Here is a 20,131-nt window from a genome sequence, read left to right as displayed (position 1 = left end):
TAATAGAATTCCATTTAATAATATTGAACTTTCAACATCAAATCAGATATCAATCCAAATCAAAGATTAAGTCATGCACGCACTCACACCATTTAAGCTGAAATTAATAGAGCTACTTTGTTTTCTTAAAACATATTATTCAAGGTTGACAGTATTTAATACAGGCAACAGTCTATGGCTGTGGACAACAATAACAATGTGTCATTGATAATGTAACATTAGCACATCATGATAGACATCCATGGTCAATTTTGTCACTTCTAAAATCCAATGTTTCATTTAAAATATAATCAATCCCTGAAAGTAACAGTACTACAGCATCACAACAGAACAGCAGTAACACTTTATTTTGATTAAATGCATCCAAAAACATCCTGTCAGATACATAACACCCAAAGTTGCATCCTAGAAAAGGTAGTATTATGTACAGACAAGATGCACCCTACCACCCCAATGTGCCATATTACAGACAAGTGCATCTGGCTTGCCACTGAAATACATCTTTTGTTTCAGCCTTATTTAGAAGAAACAACATGATTATTGCAGACTGCTATTTAAAATAAACTTTATACAAAAACATTTAACACTCATCATTGCACTGAGGTATTCATAATAGTGATTGTACAGTACAGATGATAATATATTAAAACCCATGCATAAAATCAGCAGGATTTTATCAATCAAGTGATGGAAGCAGGTCAGCTACACTGCCCACATAATAGCTGGGAACCAGCTTGTGGTCATCAGGGGAGTCACTTTTCTGATTGGCCATTGCCTCTTCTAGGGTGGAAACGCCAGTCAGAGTTAGGATGGTGCGGAGGCCACAATTGGACCCCATAAGGATGTCAGTGTCCAGCCGGTCTCCCACCATTACTGTCCTGCTTGGATCAATGCCATGCTCTTTCACCATACAATCGAACATGAAAGCATTGGGCTTGCCGATGACATGAGCCGTGCGATTTGACGCTGCTTCAACTGCCTTCACCAAGCAGCCTGTGCCTGTGGAGAGAGAACAGGATTAGTATCAAGCTATCATAACTATGGACTTAGTGGGATACATGATTAAGGGGATAACACTGGAAATATAGGAGCTGATATTAGAGTATTAATACAAAGCTATTGAGACAATTAATCAGTTGAAATAGGAAGTCACATTGTCATAGAAAAACTAATTGATTACGTGAAGGGATCAGAGAGGAATTTCCCAAATTATGCTTCTATTAGTCCTGAGTTTTTTTGCTACTTTCAAGAAACTAAGTGGCAGCAGGGTTGGGGATAACAAATGTCTAATAATTGGTAGAGCCATGAGTTTAGAGTAGACTTGAAAAACCAGCAGAACCGGTTCTGCTCGTTAATTTCACAGTACATTAATCTATAGTCCTGAAGAAGGACTTATGCCCGAAACATCGATTCTCCTGTTCCTTGGATGCTGCCTGACCTGCTGCGCTTTTCCAGCAACATTTTCAGCTCTGATCTCCAGCATCTGCAGCCCTCACTTTCTCTCGAAGACATTAATCCATAGTCCCAAACTCTACTAATGTAGAAACTTCAGGACAATAAACATAGCGAACAAGCAAGTGTTCACTGACAGAAAACTAACTGGAGCAATTCTCAGCCAAACATCAAGCAAATACGGGCCATGTCGCAGTTGGATTTCAGCTGACAGTACTGATGGAGTGCTGTTGGAACCGTGAAATAACATTATCGCCATATTTTAAATTTCATAATATAAGCATCGATATGGCCTTGAAACTGGCGAGGCCGATTAATCTTATTTCAGTGTGCTCAATTGATTCAATAACGCAATTTTCACCAGCTAACTGACTCTAACATGCAATTTTCCGAACTAATTTGTCGGTGTTTTCAGACTGAGAATTAAACCCAATAAATTATAGACTCCGCTGAAAGTTAATCTCCAAAACACCACAGAGTAATACGGTACAACAACAGCTTTTGACTTGTTCACTTCCTGAAATCCAGTCGCCTTGCACAATCCTTCACTGGAGGCATGCTCTCCAAGCCCGGTTTCTGCAAGTGCTTCTGTTCCTCTTGTCAGTTCTTACCCGGGATCCCACCTCCCTCCGTTGGGAGCAGGGTGTCGGTATTCGTGGCCAGGAAGATACAGGAGGGATCCCGCAGGTAGCGGGCGGCCCGGCACAGCTTCATGTAAGTGAAGTGCTCGTCGAAGCCGATCAGCACGGCGCCCACAGACGGATCAAGGGGTTCGGCCGCCCAAGCCTGCGTGGGCCCGGGTCCAGGGGTGAGCTCCGGACCGGGTCCAGAGCCCGAGCAGACGATGCCTTGTGCCGCCAGCTCCCCGCGGAGGGCTGCGCCGCCGATCAGGTAGACGGAGCCTCGGAGCTTGGCCTCCTGCCGTAAATAGAGTGCGGCGCAGGGCGCGGTGCCGAAGACCTGTTCAGGGCGAGCCTGGAAGCCCAGGCCGTGCAGCTTCTCCCCGTACATCTGCCTGCTCTTGCTGCTGTTGTTGGTCAGGAAGAAGACCCGCTTCCCCCGCTCCTGCAGCCGGTTAATTAACTGCACGGCCCCGGGGATCGGGCTGTCCCCTGTCCACAGCACCCCATCGCAATCAAACAACAAGGTATCGACCGACGCCAGGACCTCTGAGCAGAGAGCCCCGGACAAGTGAACACAACCGGCAGACATGACCAAGGTGGGGAGGCCGCCTGCTCCGGAACCGGCGAAGTAACCAGTCACACCCCGCCCCCAGTGGCGACGAGCCCCGCCCCTAAAACGGTCAGAGCCCGCGCCAGACACGACGAGCCCCGCCCCTAGACTGACAGGCCCCAAACGGTCAGAGGCTGCTCCAGACACGAGCCCCGCCCCGGACACTATGGTCACGCCCCCACCACTCTGGGCCCGCCCGCAGTTGCCGAGGTCACGCCCCAAATTGACAGTCCCCTCTTACCACCGCAACCGACAGGTACCGCCCGCCAGGACCCCGCCCCTCATCCATTGTACCCCGCCCCCTCATAGAAAGAGCACGACCCCCAACCCGCCCACAGTGAGGACTGCAGGCTAGAGTTGAGGGTGTGTTGCTGGAGAAGCACAGCAGGTCAAGCAGCATCCGAGGAGCTGGAGAATCGACGTTTCGGGCAAAAGCCCTTCATCAAGGAGCCCCGGGGGTGGTGGAGAGAAATATTGGAGCGGGATGGGGCTGGGGTGAAGGTAGCTGAGAGTGCAATAGGTGGATGGAGGTGGGGGTAAAGGTGATAGGTTAGACAGGAGGGTGGATAGGTGGGAAGGAAGATGGATAGGTAAGACAGGTCATGAGGATGGTGCTGAGCTGGAAGGTTGGAACTGGGATTGGAAACCAGCCTCATTCCTGATGAAGGGTTTTTGCCCGAAACATCAATTTTCCTGCTCCTCTGATGCCGCCTGACCTGCTGTGCTTTTCCAGCACCACACTCAAGATCCCTACACACTGGTCATCATCCATTTATTCCTGATGAAGGGCTTTTGCCCGAAACGTCGATTTGAAGCTCCTTGGATGCTGCCTGAACTGCTGTGCTCTTCCAGCACCACTAATCCAGAATCTGGTTTCCAGCATCTGCAGTCATTGTTTTTACCTCGTCAATTCACATATGTCCCACCCATTATTGGAGTAATCGTCTCACTACTTAAAAATAACTGCAGTTACTGGAATCCAAGATGGATGAGTAGGACGCTCCTCCACCTCCTGATGCTGCCTGGTTTGCTGTGTTCTTCCAGCCTACTGCTTGTTTACCTTACTCCATAGGATGGGCTTATGCCTGATACGTCGATTCTCTTGTTCCCTGGATGCTGCCTGACCTGCTGCGCTTTTCCAGCAACACATTTTCAGCTACCTTACTCCATATACAAGCTACGTGCAAATAAAAGCAAAATGACTGTGTATACTGGGGATCTGAAATAAAAACAAAGTGCTGGGGAAACCTAAAAGAATCATATCAGATTCAACGTTAACTTTGTCTCCATAGATGTTAGGTAAAAACAATGACTGCAGATGCTGGAAACCAGATTCTGAATTAGTGGTGCTGGAAGAGTACAGCAGTTCAGGCAGCATCCGAGGAGCTTCAAATCGACGTTTCGGGCAAAAGCCCTTCATCAGGAATAAAGGCAGAGAGTCTGAAGGGTGGAGAGATAAGCTGGTGGGTGGGGGGAAGAAAGTAGCATAGAGTACAATAGTTGAGTGGGGGAGGTGATGAAGGTGATAGGTCAAGGAGGAGGGTGGAGTGGATAGGTGGAAAAGAAGATAGGCAGGTAGGACAAGTCATGGGACAGTGCTGAGCTGGAAGTTTGGAACTAGGATGAGGTGGGGGAAGGGGAAATGAGGAAACTGTTGAAGTCCACATTGATGCCCTGGGGTTGAAGTGTTCCGAGGTGGAAGATGAGGCGTTCTTCCTCCAGGCATCTGGTGGAAAGGGAGCGGCGGTGAAGGAGGCCCAGGACCTCCATGTCCTCGGCAGAGTGAGAGGGAGAGTTGAAATGTTGGGAGAACCATTGCTGGTGTTTTTGAATCTGTAGTCTGTACTGTTTGTCCTGTTCAGCTCCAAACTATGCTGGTTTAAAGGTGGTCCAGAGTCCGTGTGGGATGAATTGGTTACGGAGAAAGCAAATGTGGCTGTGGTAGAGAGTTTGTTTCAGGACATGGTTGAAGAGCTTCAGGGCAGAAGAAATGACCTGGGACTTGGGAGAGGGACTCCCTGAGATTCTTGTAGAGAGAGGAGGAAAACTTCTTCAAGGCAGGCATCCTTGCAAAAGGATTCGCAGTAGGGTTAAAATCAACTAGGTAAAAACAATGACTGCAGATACTGGAAACCAGTTTCTGGATTAGTGGTGCTGGAGAGCACAGCAGTTCAGGCGTTGCCAAACCTGCTGAGTTTCTACATCACGTTGATTTTATCCTTATTTTTAAACCGCCTCACTCCCATCTGGATTCTGTTACAAGGGACATAATCCTTGCAGCAACTTTGCTGTGGAGCCCCTTCAGAACGTTTCAATACTTCTCATTCTTCGGAGCTCCAATGAATATAGGCCAGCCTACCTTTCCCAGATTCTTTTTTACCACAATGGGTGATAGTTTCATAGCTACTAAGAGCAACTGTCTGTAATAAATAATACAAAGACCAAAGGCTGTAGCTATTATATTCAAATTGAGTAAGATACTGGAGAGAAACATCTTTGCTGAACAACTGTACGATTTGTCAAGTTGTTTTCTCTAGGTTTTGAAGAAATCATACCGAACTCGAAATGTTAACTTTCTTCTTAGATTCTGCCAGATCTTACTGAGATACGCCTGAACCTCGAACTCCATTCTGTGTTTTCTATGTACCCTCGTCTCAGCTAATTGAGCTGGGGAGGGCTTGCGCAGGGTAATCTAAGCTGGACTCTTCCCTGAACCTGTCCACCACCTCCCCAGTTTTTCGAGCGTTGTTTGTTCCACTCACCGCTGTGATCACATCTTGCCGATACTGTACCACCCTCACCTGAACACCTTCCCATCAATCTTGGCAGCAGACACCCACCTAGTCCTCCGGTGGTGTCCCTCATTTTATCCCCATGGAGTTAGTCTCCAAGATGCGGGTATTAATCCCAGGGAAATTGTTTATAACACCAGCGTCGACCAACCGTGCATTTTCAGTACACTCCACTGCAGTAGTGGGATTTGGTCAAGTTTCGCTGGGCAGGAAAAAACACTGAACAATCAATTATATAATCGGATCTCATCGATAACTGAGATTTTCAATTAATGTGATTAATTTGATTACAAAACAAATATTAGAGATCAACCTACAAGACTCCATCCCCCTTCACTTATAATTTTAAATGAAACTGAGATTGGTAATTGTACTATGATGAGGAGATGCTGGTGTTGGACTGGGGTGGACAAAGTTAAAAATCACACATCACCAGGTTATAGTCCAACAGATTTATTTGGAAGGTTGGGATATCTGGTCGGCATGGACGGGTTGGACCGAAGGGGCTGTTTCCATGCTGTACATCTCTATGACTAGCTTTCGGAGCGCTACTCCTTCATCAGGTCGCTCGCTATAACCTGGTGTTGTATAATTGTACTCTGTTCCACAATGAATGAGTGAACTACATTTCCCAGCGTGCCTCAGTCTGCGCAGCCGCAGTGACGCGTGTCCGCTCCACCGCTGGCTCCACCTTTGGCGGCAGGTCGTAAACCGCCATTTTGTGGTCCTTGCGACAAGGGAGAGGAAGTCCTGATGAATTCCGAGAATACGGCAGAGAGGCAGTCTGTGGTGTCCCCGAGTGGCGTTGGGGAGGAAGGTAACGTGACACCCTGGCTCAGGCTCCAGGACAGGCCCTGATCTTGGCTTCAGTGGAACATCTGAGGCGTTAGGCCTTAGTGAAGTCTAGGGTCAGTCTGGCAGGGCTGGAGGTTAAAGGGCGGTCTGTTAAAGAGGGAGTCTCTACATCCTGTTACCCGGCGACTCTCAGTAACAGTCTCCGAGCATCTCCATCAAGCCCCCATGTCGACCTTCTAACCACCTACTCCTTGTGGGAGAAAGCGTGGACTCCTTGTACTTTTTATGCCCAACTTTCCTCTCTCGCAAACTATGTCCCACCTCCATTGCACCTTCTCGTCTTCTCACTTATCCCCTGTCTATACCCCACTGATATGATAAATTCAGGTGACAAATCGTGAAATGGGGGTCCATTGGCTTTTTAATTTACAATTGAAATTCCAGTTGCAGTACTTCACATTCGTACCTTGAGGAGCATGTTATTATTTGTACATTTCAACACATCACACTTTGTCCATATCTGTTCCCCTCCCATCACTACTCTATACCACTTATCATGTTTATTGAGTGTTTGAGACTGAATACAATCATATTGGCCACAACCAGTCAGACTTGGATGATGGCAGTTGTCAATGAAAACATAACTTAAAGGCAGAAACTTCTCAGGTCAGATCTGCACTCTCAATGGTTACAGATTCACTATTTGGACGTGGGAAGGAATAGCTATAATGCATGTTTAATGGATATTGCATCTGTGTGGTATTCCTGCCTATAAAGTAACTTTGATGGAAATGTGTTGCTGGAAAAGCGCAGCAGGTCAGGCAGCATCTAGGGAACAGGAGAATCGACGTTTCGGGAGCCCTTTCCTGAAGAAGGGCTAATGCCCGAAACGTCGATTCTCCTGTTCCCTAGATGCTGCCTGATCTGCTGTGCTTTTCCAGCAACACATTTCCATCTCTGATCTCCAGCATCTGCAGACCTCACTTTCTCCTATAAAGTAACTTTCCCTGTCATGTCAGTTTTTAAATTATAAATGCTAATACCTGTATGTATAATAGGGAACATTGCACTTTTAGACTTACTATATTTTGGGTGAAATGTTACACCATGGCTTTATCTTCCTGTTTGGATGAATGCAAAAGTGCCCATTAACACAATTAATACAGTATTGAAATGTATGTTTCAGTTGCACCAGTACAACTACAACACTGGCATCTATCCAACAATGTGGAAAATTGCCTAGGTGAGTCTTGCACTTAAAAAATATAGGACAATACAACCTGGAGGGCTCTAGTGGCATGGTGATCGTGTCCCAACTGCTAGCTCTGGAGGCCTGGGTTCAAGTCCTGCCTTCAGTGTGTAATAACATCTCTGTACAGATTGATAAGAAAGTATTGGCAAAACCAACCTGGCCATTTACTACTCCCATCAGTGAAGGGATCATCAGTAGTGCTATGAAGCACTGGTAGAGCAATAACTTGCTCACAGATGTTTAGTTTTGGTTTCACTCGGGCCACTCAGTTCATTACTTTATTATAGCCTTGATTCAAACCAAGGAGCTGAAATCCAGAGGGAAGGTGAGAGTCACTGCCCTTCACATCAAGGCTGTATTTGACAGTGTAGCAGCAGGTGCCCCAGCAAAACTTGAGTACATGGGAATTGCGAAGAAAATACTCTGGAATCGTACCTGACACAAAGGAAGATGGTTGCAGTTATTGGAGGTCAGTTGTCTCAACTCCTGGACTGCATTGCAGGAGTTCCACAGGGTGGATATTTTCGAATCAATCTGTTCAGCGATGTTATTATCCGCATCTGGAGCAGGTGGGATTTGAACCTGGGCCTCCTGGTTCAGAGTTAAGACACTACCCCTGTGCCACAAGAGCCCTAGGTGCAACTGCCTTCAGCTGCTTCAGCAATGACCTTCCCTCCATCGTAAAGTCAGAAGTTGGGAAGTTCGATGATGATTGTTGAATGCTCAGCAACATTTGTGGCTCCTCATACTGGAACAATCATGTACAAATGCAGCAAGACCTGAACAATATCCAGGTTTGGGCTGACAAATAGCAAATAACATTCATGCCACAAATGTGCCATGCAATGGTCATCTCCATTAATAGAGAATCTTACCATCACCCGGTCACATTGAATGGTATTACCAAAACTGAATCCTCCATTATTGGCATCCTGGGAGTTACATTGATCAGAAGCTGAACTGGACTAGCCATATAAATACCATGGCAACAAGAGCACTCAAAGGTTCAAAATGAGGCAGCAAGTAACTAACCACCTGAATCCCCAAAGTCTGTCCACCATCTGCAATGTAAAAGTCAGCAGTGTGATGGAGTACTCTCTGATACAAGTCACCATAAGTGATGATTTGTAAATTTTTCTTTGTATTTGTGAGTACATGTGACAATAAAGCTAATTTAATTCAATTCAAAACTTCCCTGGATGAGTGCTGCTCCAATCCAACAGTGCTCAAAACTTGATACCATCCGGGACAGAGCAGCCTGCTTGATTGGCACCACATCCATAAACATTCAATTTCTCCACCCCCAACACTCAGTAGCAGCAGTGCACATGTGCCAAGTGAGCGATAGCTATGGACAAAGGAATTTTTTTTGGCTCTGCAAATGGTGAAAATGAAATGGATCAGCAGGTGGAAGGGGAGAGTTTGTAAGTGTCTTGTGCAAGTTTCAAGAAGAAACACCTGGGCCCCCATTTGCACCAAATGGGACGACAGCCACAGGCTTTTGTCCAGGGACAGGCCTCTGGACCGTCCATCATTGTTATCGAGGGCACAAGTGTGGATGCCATTTTTGTAAGGCGCAATGTTTTGAAAATCTGGCAAGAGCTTGCTGCCTATTGATGACTTGTCCATCAGATTGCATTGGCCTTTTGCACCCCATGTCTTATTGATGCAAAGTGGCAGCAGACAAGGAAAGGAAGCAAATCCTGTCATCCAGATTCCATTATCTCATGAGACAACCTGCCCTATGTGTTCAAAAATCAGGACAGTCACATGAAGACCCAGGGCAGTTGCTCACCCCTGATTAGACATCACTATCAAATTGAAGGACTTCTGATCACTTTGAGGGGTGCGATGTAACAGGGAGTGATGTGGTTGCATGGACCAGGAGGAGAGGATATTGCAAATTTCCAAAATAAAACACCAGCTCAGTGGTTAGCACTGCTGTCTCAGTGTAAGGGACCTGGGTTTGATTCCACCCTTGAGTGACTGTCCGTGTGGAGTTTGCACATTCTCCCCCTGTCTATGTTGGTTTCCTTCCACAGTCCAAAGATGTGTAGGTTAGGTGGTTTGGCCATGCTAAAATTGCCCAGTGTCCTGGGAAGTGCAGGCTAGGTGGATTAGCCATGGGATATGCTCTTCAGAGGGTCGAGTGTAGACTCTGGATGAATGGCCTGCTTCCATACTGTAGGGATTCTTGATACAATTTACAAGATGCATTGCATAAATTCACCAAGTCCCCTAAGAATGTATCTTCCAAACGTATGACTGTCACTATTACGAAGGGCAAGGGCAGCAGATATTTGGGAACATTGCCTGCAAGTTTCCCTGTAAGCCACACATCTTCCTATTGCTGTACCTTCAATGTCGTTAGGTCAAATCTGGGAACTCCTTTTCTAAAAGCATTGTGGGTATGCCTACACCAAATCGGCTGTTGCTATTCAAGAAGGTATCTTGCCACCATCTAAAGGCTGGATAGGGATGTGCAAATACTAGTCCAGCCAGCAGTGGCCACTTCCCAAGAACGAATTAAAAAGAAGCTTTTTATGAAGAAGAACTGAGATCCCTGACATCCTAGTGAATATTTGATCAATATTGCAAAAAAAGCATTATCTGGTCATTATTACTTTTCTTTTTATGGGAGTTTGCTGACTGCAAATCAGCTGGTACATTACAGCAGTTACTACATTTCGTAAAGTAATTCTCTGGCTGTAAAGTGCTTTGAACATCCAGTGATGTGAAAATCTCACTATAAAGGCAAGTGTGTCTTAATGAAAGCTGCTTATACTTGTCATTCTGTAATTGTAATCTACTCCCAGCAGTGGAGCTAGAGAACCTTAGTTTTCAATCTTCTGCTGCTTAAACTTTCCAGATGTCCAATGTTTTAATATTAATCTCATTCACTGCAAATCAATTAAAAATAATATATGAATAGCCGCTTGGTAGTACAGAGTTTAGGAATTTCTGTAAATGATGCAATTTGTTGAAGCTTTTCATCTTGCATGGATTAGGATAATTCACAAGAATAACCAAAGTCAAGGGAAAATGCATCAGAGGAAATTTCTGAATGGTTGCCTACTGTACTCTGATTACTCGGGACATTGCCATGAAAAATGTGCTAACTAATAATGGCGGGCAGTCAGTCAAATTTTTTTAAAATTTTAGCTCAGACAGATTGACTTTGCTCTGAAAAATGAAGCAGAGAATGGCTGTCGCCTATATTGTTGTGTTGAAATAAGTACAGAGTGCACATGTTATCTTTCCAAAGATCAGGGCCTGTTCATTAATATATGCAGCTTCTAGTAGATACAAATGTGTCGCAATTAATTGGCACGTTATCCATAGCAATGCCTCTACCAATAAGGAGTCCACTTGCCAACTAATAAGGAGCCTCCCCTTAAATAATATAAACATTGTTTTTCCTTTATGCTGATAATTCTTGTGAATTGCTCAGATCTGTTCAAGATGAAAAACTTTGGCAAAAATGTTCCTTCCAGCCATAATATATCAAGATCAATAAAAATGTATGATTTTAAAATGGGAATGGAAATGCACTTTATACATATGCATTAGAAGGAGGTGTAGGCCCCTGGTTCTCAACTCTGCTTTGCTATTCAATAAGGTAATGACTGACCTAATGACTCATTTCTATCTACCCTATGCTTATTGAGAATGTATTGAACTCTGTCTTAAAAAAAATGGAATTCAAAGACTCTGCTTCTGCTGTCTTTTGAAGAAGAAAATTCCAAAGTTTCACAATGGATACTGTGACCAAGTTGTCCCAGCCCTCTTACCCAAAAACCTTACTTTGGCTTGAATCCCTGCATGCAAAGAAAGTATCAGGAAATGTCAGTTTTTTACAGTATGGCGATGAGCTGATCACTAATTTGAAATTCCTTATTTCCTCAGGAGGTGACTGACTTCAAATAATAGAAAGTGAGGACTGCCGATGCTAGAGATCAGAGTCAAAAAGTGTGGTATTGGAAAAGCACAGCAGGTCAGACGCCATCTGAGGAGCCAGAGAATCGATGTTTGAGGCATAAGCCCTTCATCAGGAATGTGCTTTTCCAGTGCCACACCGTTTGACTTCAAATAGTGTTTATTACTAGAAAGTAGGATGAACATTTAATTATGGCATCTGGCTTGTAGCCTAACAGTGATTGAGTCAATTAACTGTTGACTTAACAGTAATTCAACTTTATGGCTTTGAAGAGACACTTCGCCAGAGTAACATTTATCTTTATAGTTTAAACCTGTCTGCGTGTATCAGCTATCTTCTCTAGAGCAGTTTAGTGGCTGGGGACATGAATATATATAATATATATATCATTCTGGCTAAAAAAATTAAATTTTTCCAAAAAAAGTTTTTTTCTGACCTTAAGGCAGGGATGCTGGATTTACAGATAAATAATTACTGTCTGTACTCTGGATGTGCTAGTTTATGTGTGGTCTGAAAGCTACAGACTAAGTACACTAAGTTATGCTTTAAGTGTCTGCTGAGGCTTAGTGGGAGCACTGTTGCTTCTGCGTCTGATGGACAAATCCAAATCTAGAGATTTGGCTCATTCCAGCCTGATATTCCAGTGGAATACGGTGGGGATTATGTGCTGTCAGAGATGCCATGCTTTAAATTCAAAGTAAATCTGACCTCTAGCCTTCACTTTCAGACAGAAAGATTTGGAGGGATATGGACCAAAAGCAGGCAAGTGGGACGGTTTAATTTGGGAACATGGTCAGCATGGACTAGTTGGACCCGAAGGGTCTGTTTCCATGCTGTATGACTATGACTGTATGACTCTGACTTTTTAAAAGAGCAGAGGAGTTCTGTCTGGTGTTCTGGCCAACCAACATCCTTAACTCATGGCATTTATCACATTTGCAGGATCTTGTGTGCAAAATTGAATTCTGTATTTCTCACATTGCAACATTGTAAAAATTTCAAAAGTACTTTATTGGTTGTACAGTATTTGGGAAGACTTAACTCCGTGAAAGGTGCTAATGGAAGTGCATGTCCTTTCTTTGGTTTTCATTGTTACCTGACCATTGTCAGAAATATATAAAACTTGACTCGATGGTAGGACCTGACCCCTAAATTGGAATGTTGTGAGTTTAAGTAACGCTCTAAAGACTTACTGCATTACCTCTGTTGACATTTTCATGCTATTCTGAGGAAATGAAACATTGCCATAGATGCTGTCTTTGGAATAAGGCATTAAATCACTGACCCCTCTTCCATTTCATTAAAAAAATTGCACAAAGTTATTTGAAGAATATTGGGCTAAGACTTATAAGGCAACCCAGAGCACAAATAAGTCCCAAAGATGTAGGAAATGTTCAGGTTCCTGACCCCATTTGCTTCTGATCACTAGACCTGCTGCATCCCTTTTTGTTATTATTATTTTCTAACATAAAAATTCAACATACATTCTTTTGGCAGTTTTGGGGAGGAAGGAGGTTTCAAGAGGCTGCTGCAGCACAGAATGTGGTGTGGATCTGATCATTCCTCATGGCCATAGCAGTTGCATCCTATTAGACCCTACGACATGGTGGGCTGCTTTGGAGGCAGCTTCCGTGATGGGTCCAGGATTCCTTATGGCGGCTCCTGCAGCATCTTTTGTGGCATGGTGGGTCCAGCCTGACCTGAGATTCCTTGGAGCGGCTTTGGCAGTGGTCTGGATTCCTTACGGCAGCTTTAGTATTCAGTTTCCTTGATCTTAGGAGCCCTGGAGCTATGAATTGAACTAAGATGGACTTTGTCTTAATTTTTTCTTTTTTAAAAAAATACATATAATTTGTTATTAAAATGGCGCTGGAATATGGCGACTTGCATACTTTTCACATTGTTGTAAAAAATACAAATGACAATAAATTACTGTTCTACTTAAAAGCATTTATTGTAAATAGAAAAACAAAATGCTGGTGTACTCAACAGGTCAGCAACCATCATTGGGGAGAAACACCATTTTGGTTTGTGTTCCCTTCCTTCAAAGATAGTTTATTCTTACTGAGACAGGTGCCTACTTTGTATTGCTAATAGCAATGATTTTATTTTTGCTATCTGTCTCACTTGAGTTACTACAGTCAATTTTAACAGATGGCTTTTCTTGGAGGGTGGTATCTCACTAGCAGGCTTCCATCATCTGTTGCCACCGGTTGCTTTGTGGTTCTGATCAAGAATTAAAATTCATTTATGAGCTGACCTACATTAGTTTCTGTCTGTCAATGCTTTGAATTAATTCATATCCTTACTTTCAAATCTGTCAACAGCCTCATTCCTTACTATTTCTCCTCCATCCAAAACCCTTGTAGATATCTATATTCCTGTAATTCTAGCTTGTTGGGCATTTCCCACGTCCTTTTTTATCCTACTGTTGATATGGTGTCTTCACTTGCTAGGATCCAGTAGGAATTTCCTCCTTAAATCTGTCTGCTTTCTTCTCCATTAAGGTACTCCTTAAAATCAAGATTTTGATCACATTTCCTTATGTCACCTTGTGTGAATTAGTATCAAATTTTGTTTGATAGCTTCCCTGTGAGGTGTTATATAGAAATTTCTTGCACAACCTTTACTTGTGATACCTCTTAATATACTGAAATTCTTCAATTGCTTCACAGTGGTGAAGGTTTTTTAAAATTCACTCACTGAATATGGGCGTCAAGGGCTGGGCCAGCATTTATAGCCCATCCCCAATTGCCCAAGGGACAGTTCCCCAAGAGCCAATCACATTGCTGTGGGTCAGACCAAGTAAGGATGACAGATTTCCTTCCCTAAAAAGTATTAGTAAACCGGGTGAATTTTTCCAACAATTGACAATGATTTTATGGTCATCATTAAACTCTTAATTCCAGAATCTTTATTGAATTCAAATTCTACCATCTGCCATGGTCCCCAAGCATTAGCTGAGTTTCTGGATTAATAGTCTAGCAATAATAGCACTAGGCCATCCCCTCCCTGTTATTAGATAAGAAGATTCAAGGAATAGATCAATACAAGATTGGGATTGTAACCAGTTAAAGGTTGTGAAATAGCTTTTGACAATGTTCTAGAAACTAGGAGCGAATGTTACTGGAGGAGGGCTGGGCTATTGTTGTGAAAATGTCTAATTCCATGATTCATATGTTGTACAAATGTAATTTTGCATTTGTGCATTGAAATTTTTAAAGATGAGGTAATAGAAGCACCTCGTTTGGAAGGATGGTAAACATACTTAAAGTAATTTCAATTTAAAGGGTGTCCTGTATTTATTGAGTAAGGGAAGTGGGAAAACATTGAACAGTGAGACACCCCTTTCTAAGTATGGTGGAGACAATATGATAAACCTCTTTTTAAGAGGTTTAAATTATTCATATCATTTCCCAAATCAAAGGAAGGTTGGAAAGCAAATGGCAAATATAGGGAAATTCTTAACGTGACCATCCTTTTCAGATCAAAGGGCATGTTTTGGAAAGTGAAGTTAATTAGATGAGATCTCCATCTGGGACATTTCAGAGAGATACTCTTGTTTATTTGTGATTTTTTAAGATTTTTAAGAGTATTACATTTGGAGTTGGAAAAGCTTAGAAGTGAGTAGGGAGAGAAAGCTTCCACCATTTGTAGTTAGTTCTTGGGTCAAAAAGTGAGGTGCTTGAAAAGCACAGCGGGTCAGGAAGCATCTAAAGAGCAGAACAATCGACATTTCATGCATAACCCCCTCATCAGGAATGTGGGGGTGGGGGGAGAGAGGTGGGAGGGGCTGGAAAATAAATAAGAGGGTGGGGAAGAGGGGTAATGTAGCTAGAAAGGCGATGAGTATATGCAGGTGGGGGGTGATAGTGATAGGTCAGAGCGGATAGATGGAAAGGAAGATGGACAGATAGGATAGATCAAGAGGGCAGTGCTGAGTAGGAGGTTTGGGTCTGGGATGAGGTGGGGGAGGGGAGGTAAAGAAACTTGTGAAGTCGACATTGATGCTGTGTGGTTGAATTTCTTATCCGCTCCACCCTCCCCTCTGACCTATCACTATCACCCCCGCCACTTGCATCTACCTAATACCTTCCCAGCTACCTACCCCCATCCCACTCCCACCTTCTGATTTATCTCTCAGCTCCCTTCTCCCCTCCCACATTCCTGATGAAGGGCTACTGCCCGAAATGGTGATTCTTGTGTTCCTCGGATGCTGCCTGACCTGTTGTGCTTTTCCAGCACCACACTTTTCAATTCTGATCTCGCACATCTGCAGTCCTAGTTAGTTTGTAGGTCCAGCTTTGAGAAGCTGAGAGAGAATATGACACAGGCTCTAAGGCTCTGCAAAAAAGTTATCAAAAAAGAGGGGTGTTTTATGATTCTGGTATCACTGAACTGCCATGCTTGAACTGGAATCCTTAAAGAGGCTTCTAAGTTTGCCTTGTTGGATGCTAGTGGGAGGATTCCAAGATACCTCATATATTGAGTACTGAGGAGACACGCTGAATTCTTGAGACCTGTGGCACACCTTGGTTTTGTCCCAGGAGAAGTGACAGTCCTCAATATCCTGTATGGTATTGAGGACTCTTTAGGTGAAAATGACAATGCAATAAAGAGTGTACTTTTGTGTTTAAAGAATAAGTGTTTGCAAAATATACCCGGTTCACACCCAAATGGTAAAAGTTGTTTAAATATGAAACCTAGTGGCATAATTTGGTTCATTGCTGGGAGTTTGAATTACCTTTTAAAAGAAAAGTTAATATCTTTGAGATTAAGGCAAGAGTTAGTATGAGTCTTCCAGGGAATGGCTATGTCCATCTCTTCTCAATTTTTGCTTTGCTGGAATTGACTCTTTATTCTCTTCTAAGAGTGGAACATTAGGAAGAGTGCCTACAAAGCTCAAATTGAGAGAGAGTAGAGATTGTATAGTTTGCTGGCTTGTCTGACTTTGTTATGGCAGGGAGGGGTAATTATATGATTTATACATTTAGGATTTTAAAGCGATAGTGAAGGGAGAGGTGAAAAGTCGAATAATTGCCTGTGTTGAATGTTGCTGAGAGGACAAGATTCTGCATTGCAGTCACATTCATGGAAGTTGCATTTGGTGAATGACTCTGGGCCAGCTGGTTATTAAGAACAGGCAGAACTGGAATGAAGGAGTGGTATGGAAAATAGTGATGGGATATATATAAGCTCAACTTTATGAAGTGAAAGAAGCTGTGTAGTTGTACAGGATAGACAAAGCTTTTTAATAAGTAACATGGTGATGAAAATTCTGTTTCAATGAGCCTTCAACTGTGAAGATGATGTTTATTTACTAACTGAGTCGGGTTTATTTAAGATTATGATTAGTTTAATTCACTTGTATACTATCCATTATCTACTCTCATTTCAACAATTGAACCAAATGCAAACCAGGAACAAAAAAAATCTACCAAACACTCCAACTAAAACAACTGACTGCTTCACTTGAGACCAAACACAGGATATGTTTCATCCAATCTGACTGCTTGTTATCCAATACACATGACAGCTAAGGTCTGGAAAGTTTAGTATAAATACATTCTTTCCGTGATTTTGTTACCTTGAATCAAATCTACAATATTGCAAAAGATTTGCTTGTCACATTTCTTGCTATCTCTACTATCACTTTGTTAATTGCTCTGCCGATGGTATAAAATATCTTCTTAATCATCAGGAGCAATTTAATGAGGTTCCTGGAACATCCAAAGTAATTTGCAACCCAATGGAGGTGTCTTTTGAAATTAATGCAAAAGTAGCAGCCACTTTATCTCACTGATGTCTGAAGCTGTGAATGAATTTTTATAAAAATTACCTCACTTTTGATTTAACAGTAACGAAAATCCTCAGTTCTTGCCTTTTAAACTGTCAGTACTTTCAGAATGATTGACCTTGATTCTTTATGCAGTGAGCTTCTTCTGACACTTACCTGCTGGTCCATCTATGTCTTTCATAATCATCAAAATCTGCAGTGCCTTCCAGTTTATAAGCATAAGCTCATTTCGATGTGGTTTCTCTAGTCCTCAAGTTCAGAGCATTTTTGTATATGGAATAAAGAAGAGCTCTCATACAACCTCTGTGGAACATACACAATATTTTTCAAGTTTGAGACTCTTCACTTTCCCCTGTCCTTTACTTTCAGTTCTTTAAACAATTTGTCTATTCATATGGCCACATTCCCCTTCATATTTGTGGCCTTTACAGTTAGAGTCTTCGAAATTATCTTACAGATTTTCAAGCATTATTTTAAATCAACAATTTCCAACCTATTTATCTTGGTTGGTCATTTACTCTTTCAAAGAATTACATAGAATTACTCCAACCTTTTAGAGCACATGCTGACTAGCGCTGCTTTAACCACTTATGCAGTAATATCTGAGGTAAGACTAACTGGCCTCAAGTCTATTCTACCTGTCTGGTGAAAGGTGAACTGTACCTCAGCTCTGTTTACGTGCCTTTATTTTGTTTCCTTTGCCATTACTATTTAACAAAAATCCATTGGTTTCAGTTGAATATTATTTGTGAGTTGGATGGGGGTGGGACATGGGCATGAGAGTGGTAATACATTTGCTATTCCAACTCTGGGATCTTCCTTGCAGAGGAGCATGATGTCCATAAGTGTGGTCGTTGTCAGACAGAGTTTTGCAACCTGGAGACTTTCATCACGCACAAATTACAGAAAACATGCCAGCGGATCCAGGCTTTGTCCACTGGTGACTCTGACCATCTACCTGTCAACCAAGCAACTCCCAAGGTAATTATTGCTTCTGATCTCATATGTTGGAATTTTATCTGTGATCTGTTTCTCTTGCCTGCTTCCTTTGTTTTTGTGCTACTCCTTCCTTGCCGCCCTGCCTGTATCACCCCTTATATTATTCTTACATTACTACAGTGACTTTTGTAGTTGTGAAATATTTTCAATGTGCTAAGACTGTGAATGGTATTATATCATTTTTTTTCTTTCACTTTTTCTTCCTTTTCCATTTCTTTTTCATGTTGACTTTATCTTCCCTTCCTATTCTTTCCCCTTTTCAATTTTCCTCTGTCTCTCTTCCTTCCTGTTATCACTAACTCCCAACCCACCTCCCACCCACTTGGAAATGCGATAAAACAAAGCATTGGATAAGTTTGAAAGACTTGAAAGGGACATGGATGATGAGACTCCCCCACTGGGAAGGGATTTAACCATGGAGAAAGGTCCCATTTAAATTTGATGGGGCTGCGGATAGTCTTTTTGCTTTATTTGCATTGTCTTTCTAATGGTAGGTGAAACATTTGTGGAGCTGAGGCAGGTTCTGCCAACTTGGAGCCAGTGTGCCTCTTAAAACTCTTCACCCATCTGTTTCCAGGAATCAGTGTCCTTGGACTCAGCGATTACTCTCACACAGTTGGTTGTGGCTTCCTTATCACAGCCTGAAGCAAACAACAAATCACAGTCAGGTGAGGAATTCCAGAAGTTTTTTTTGAGGTACAGTACTGTATATTTTCATCCTGGTGGGGGGCCAGGTGTCAGCTGTGGGATTTAGACTAATTTTTATTTCAGGTATCCCGTGCTAGAACCAAGCACTTTCAGGTCAGGTCCAGCATGGCTGTAATGCAGACTATAGCTCCCATTATAATATGCCACTACTGCCTCTTAATCCCAACATAAGGAGGGTGCTTTGAACTGCAACTATCCTGTGTGCTTTGTGAATGATTTGGCTCATTAAGTGCAGCTTTGTAATATCATTCAAGATGCACAGTGTGATGTAAATAGTGTCCTTTACATATAGTTTTAATGTCATTTATTGTAATTTTGGGCTTTTGGCTTTTGAGTAGCTAATGGGTTTTTTTGTATGTCTGGAGTTAATAATGAACTTGTAAGCATTTCTGGAGCCTCAGTGTTTTTTTTAAAAAAAACAAGTTTTGATGTTTGGCTTTGGATTAATAGGTTTTTGCATATATTGGTAGGGTCTTCGATTTGAACAAGATAAACAAACTGCAGTTTAGAAGCTTGGAAGATTTTTTTAAACTTAAAGAAAACACCTAGTGACAAGAATTTCTTTTCAATTTCACTTTGTGTTTTGGTCCTGTAAAGTCCTTTGATGAAGAAGTTTGCATAGACATGAGTTCCTGAAAAGCCAAGAATATGGTATTACCTTAGAGTAAACAGTTAGTGACAATATTAGACGAGAAGTGTTGAGATAAAACCCTGAAGAGGTTACTTAAAGGTGAGTGCTTTTAAGATCAGGCATATCATAGCTACAGGAAGAAGCTATTGGTAGCTCTGCTCTGTAAGTTAAAGTCAAAGTAACTTAAAACTTTCAAAGTGTTAAGAGACAGAGACTCTGGTGTTTTGGAGAACTACAAGGTGTGTTTAGGATATAAAAATTTGTTTTTCTTCTAAATGTTTAAAGGAGTGTTTTGGGATTAATGGGGTTATACTTTTACTGTGAGTTTAAAAATAGTTTGATTTATTATATTTATCTTCATTTTTTGTCATAAACTTATGTTTTATTGTTAAAGCATAATCTGCAGCATTCTGTCCCTGTTCCAACGAGAGATCACTTTGTTAAAATCAAAACAAAAACAATATGATCTATCATGCCATGTTTCAATCTGGGATCTGACTTGTTCAGTAATAACATCAGCTGGAGTTATAATAAC

At 42.3% G+C, this 20,131-nt stretch overlaps 2 protein-coding genes across 3 annotated transcripts in view; one reads left to right on the top strand and one right to left on the bottom strand.

Annotated features, from left to right (window-relative positions):
* Positions 1–2,731, bottom strand: LOC122560399 (phosphoglycolate phosphatase). The gene is made up of 2 exons (XM_043711030.1): positions 2,064–2,731; positions 1–999 (listed from the first exon to the last, which is right to left on the bottom strand). Exons 1-2 carry the CDS (start codon positions 2,662–2,664, stop codon positions 677–679), a joined length of 924 nt encoding a protein of 307 aa, XP_043566965.1. The 5' UTR covers positions 2,665–2,731; the 3' UTR covers positions 1–676.
* A 3,317-nt stretch (positions 2,732–6,048) lies between these two features.
* e4f1 (E4F transcription factor 1) overlaps positions 6,049–20,131 on the top strand; it is a 36,543-nt gene continuing 22,460 nt past the window's right edge. Inside the window, exons 1-3 of one of the 2 annotated variants that reach the window (XM_043711739.1) lie at positions 6,049–6,294; positions 18,085–18,239; positions 18,835–18,925. In XM_043711739.1, coding sequence (XP_043567674.1) covers positions 6,231–6,294; positions 18,085–18,239; positions 18,835–18,925 — 310 coding nt within the window. In that variant the 5' untranslated portion in view covers positions 6,049–6,230. Of the gene's footprint in view, positions 6,295–18,084; positions 18,240–18,834; positions 18,926–20,131 lie in introns of those variants that run through there. The other variant, XM_043711740.1, reaches the window with a different exon arrangement.

This window comes from Chiloscyllium plagiosum, chromosome 21, assembly GCF_004010195.1.
Source record: "Chiloscyllium plagiosum isolate BGI_BamShark_2017 chromosome 21, ASM401019v2, whole genome shotgun sequence".
Classification (NCBI taxonomy): Eukaryota; Metazoa; Chordata; class Chondrichthyes; order Orectolobiformes; family Hemiscylliidae; genus Chiloscyllium; species Chiloscyllium plagiosum.
This window is presented reverse-complemented; position numbering and strand designations above follow the sequence as displayed.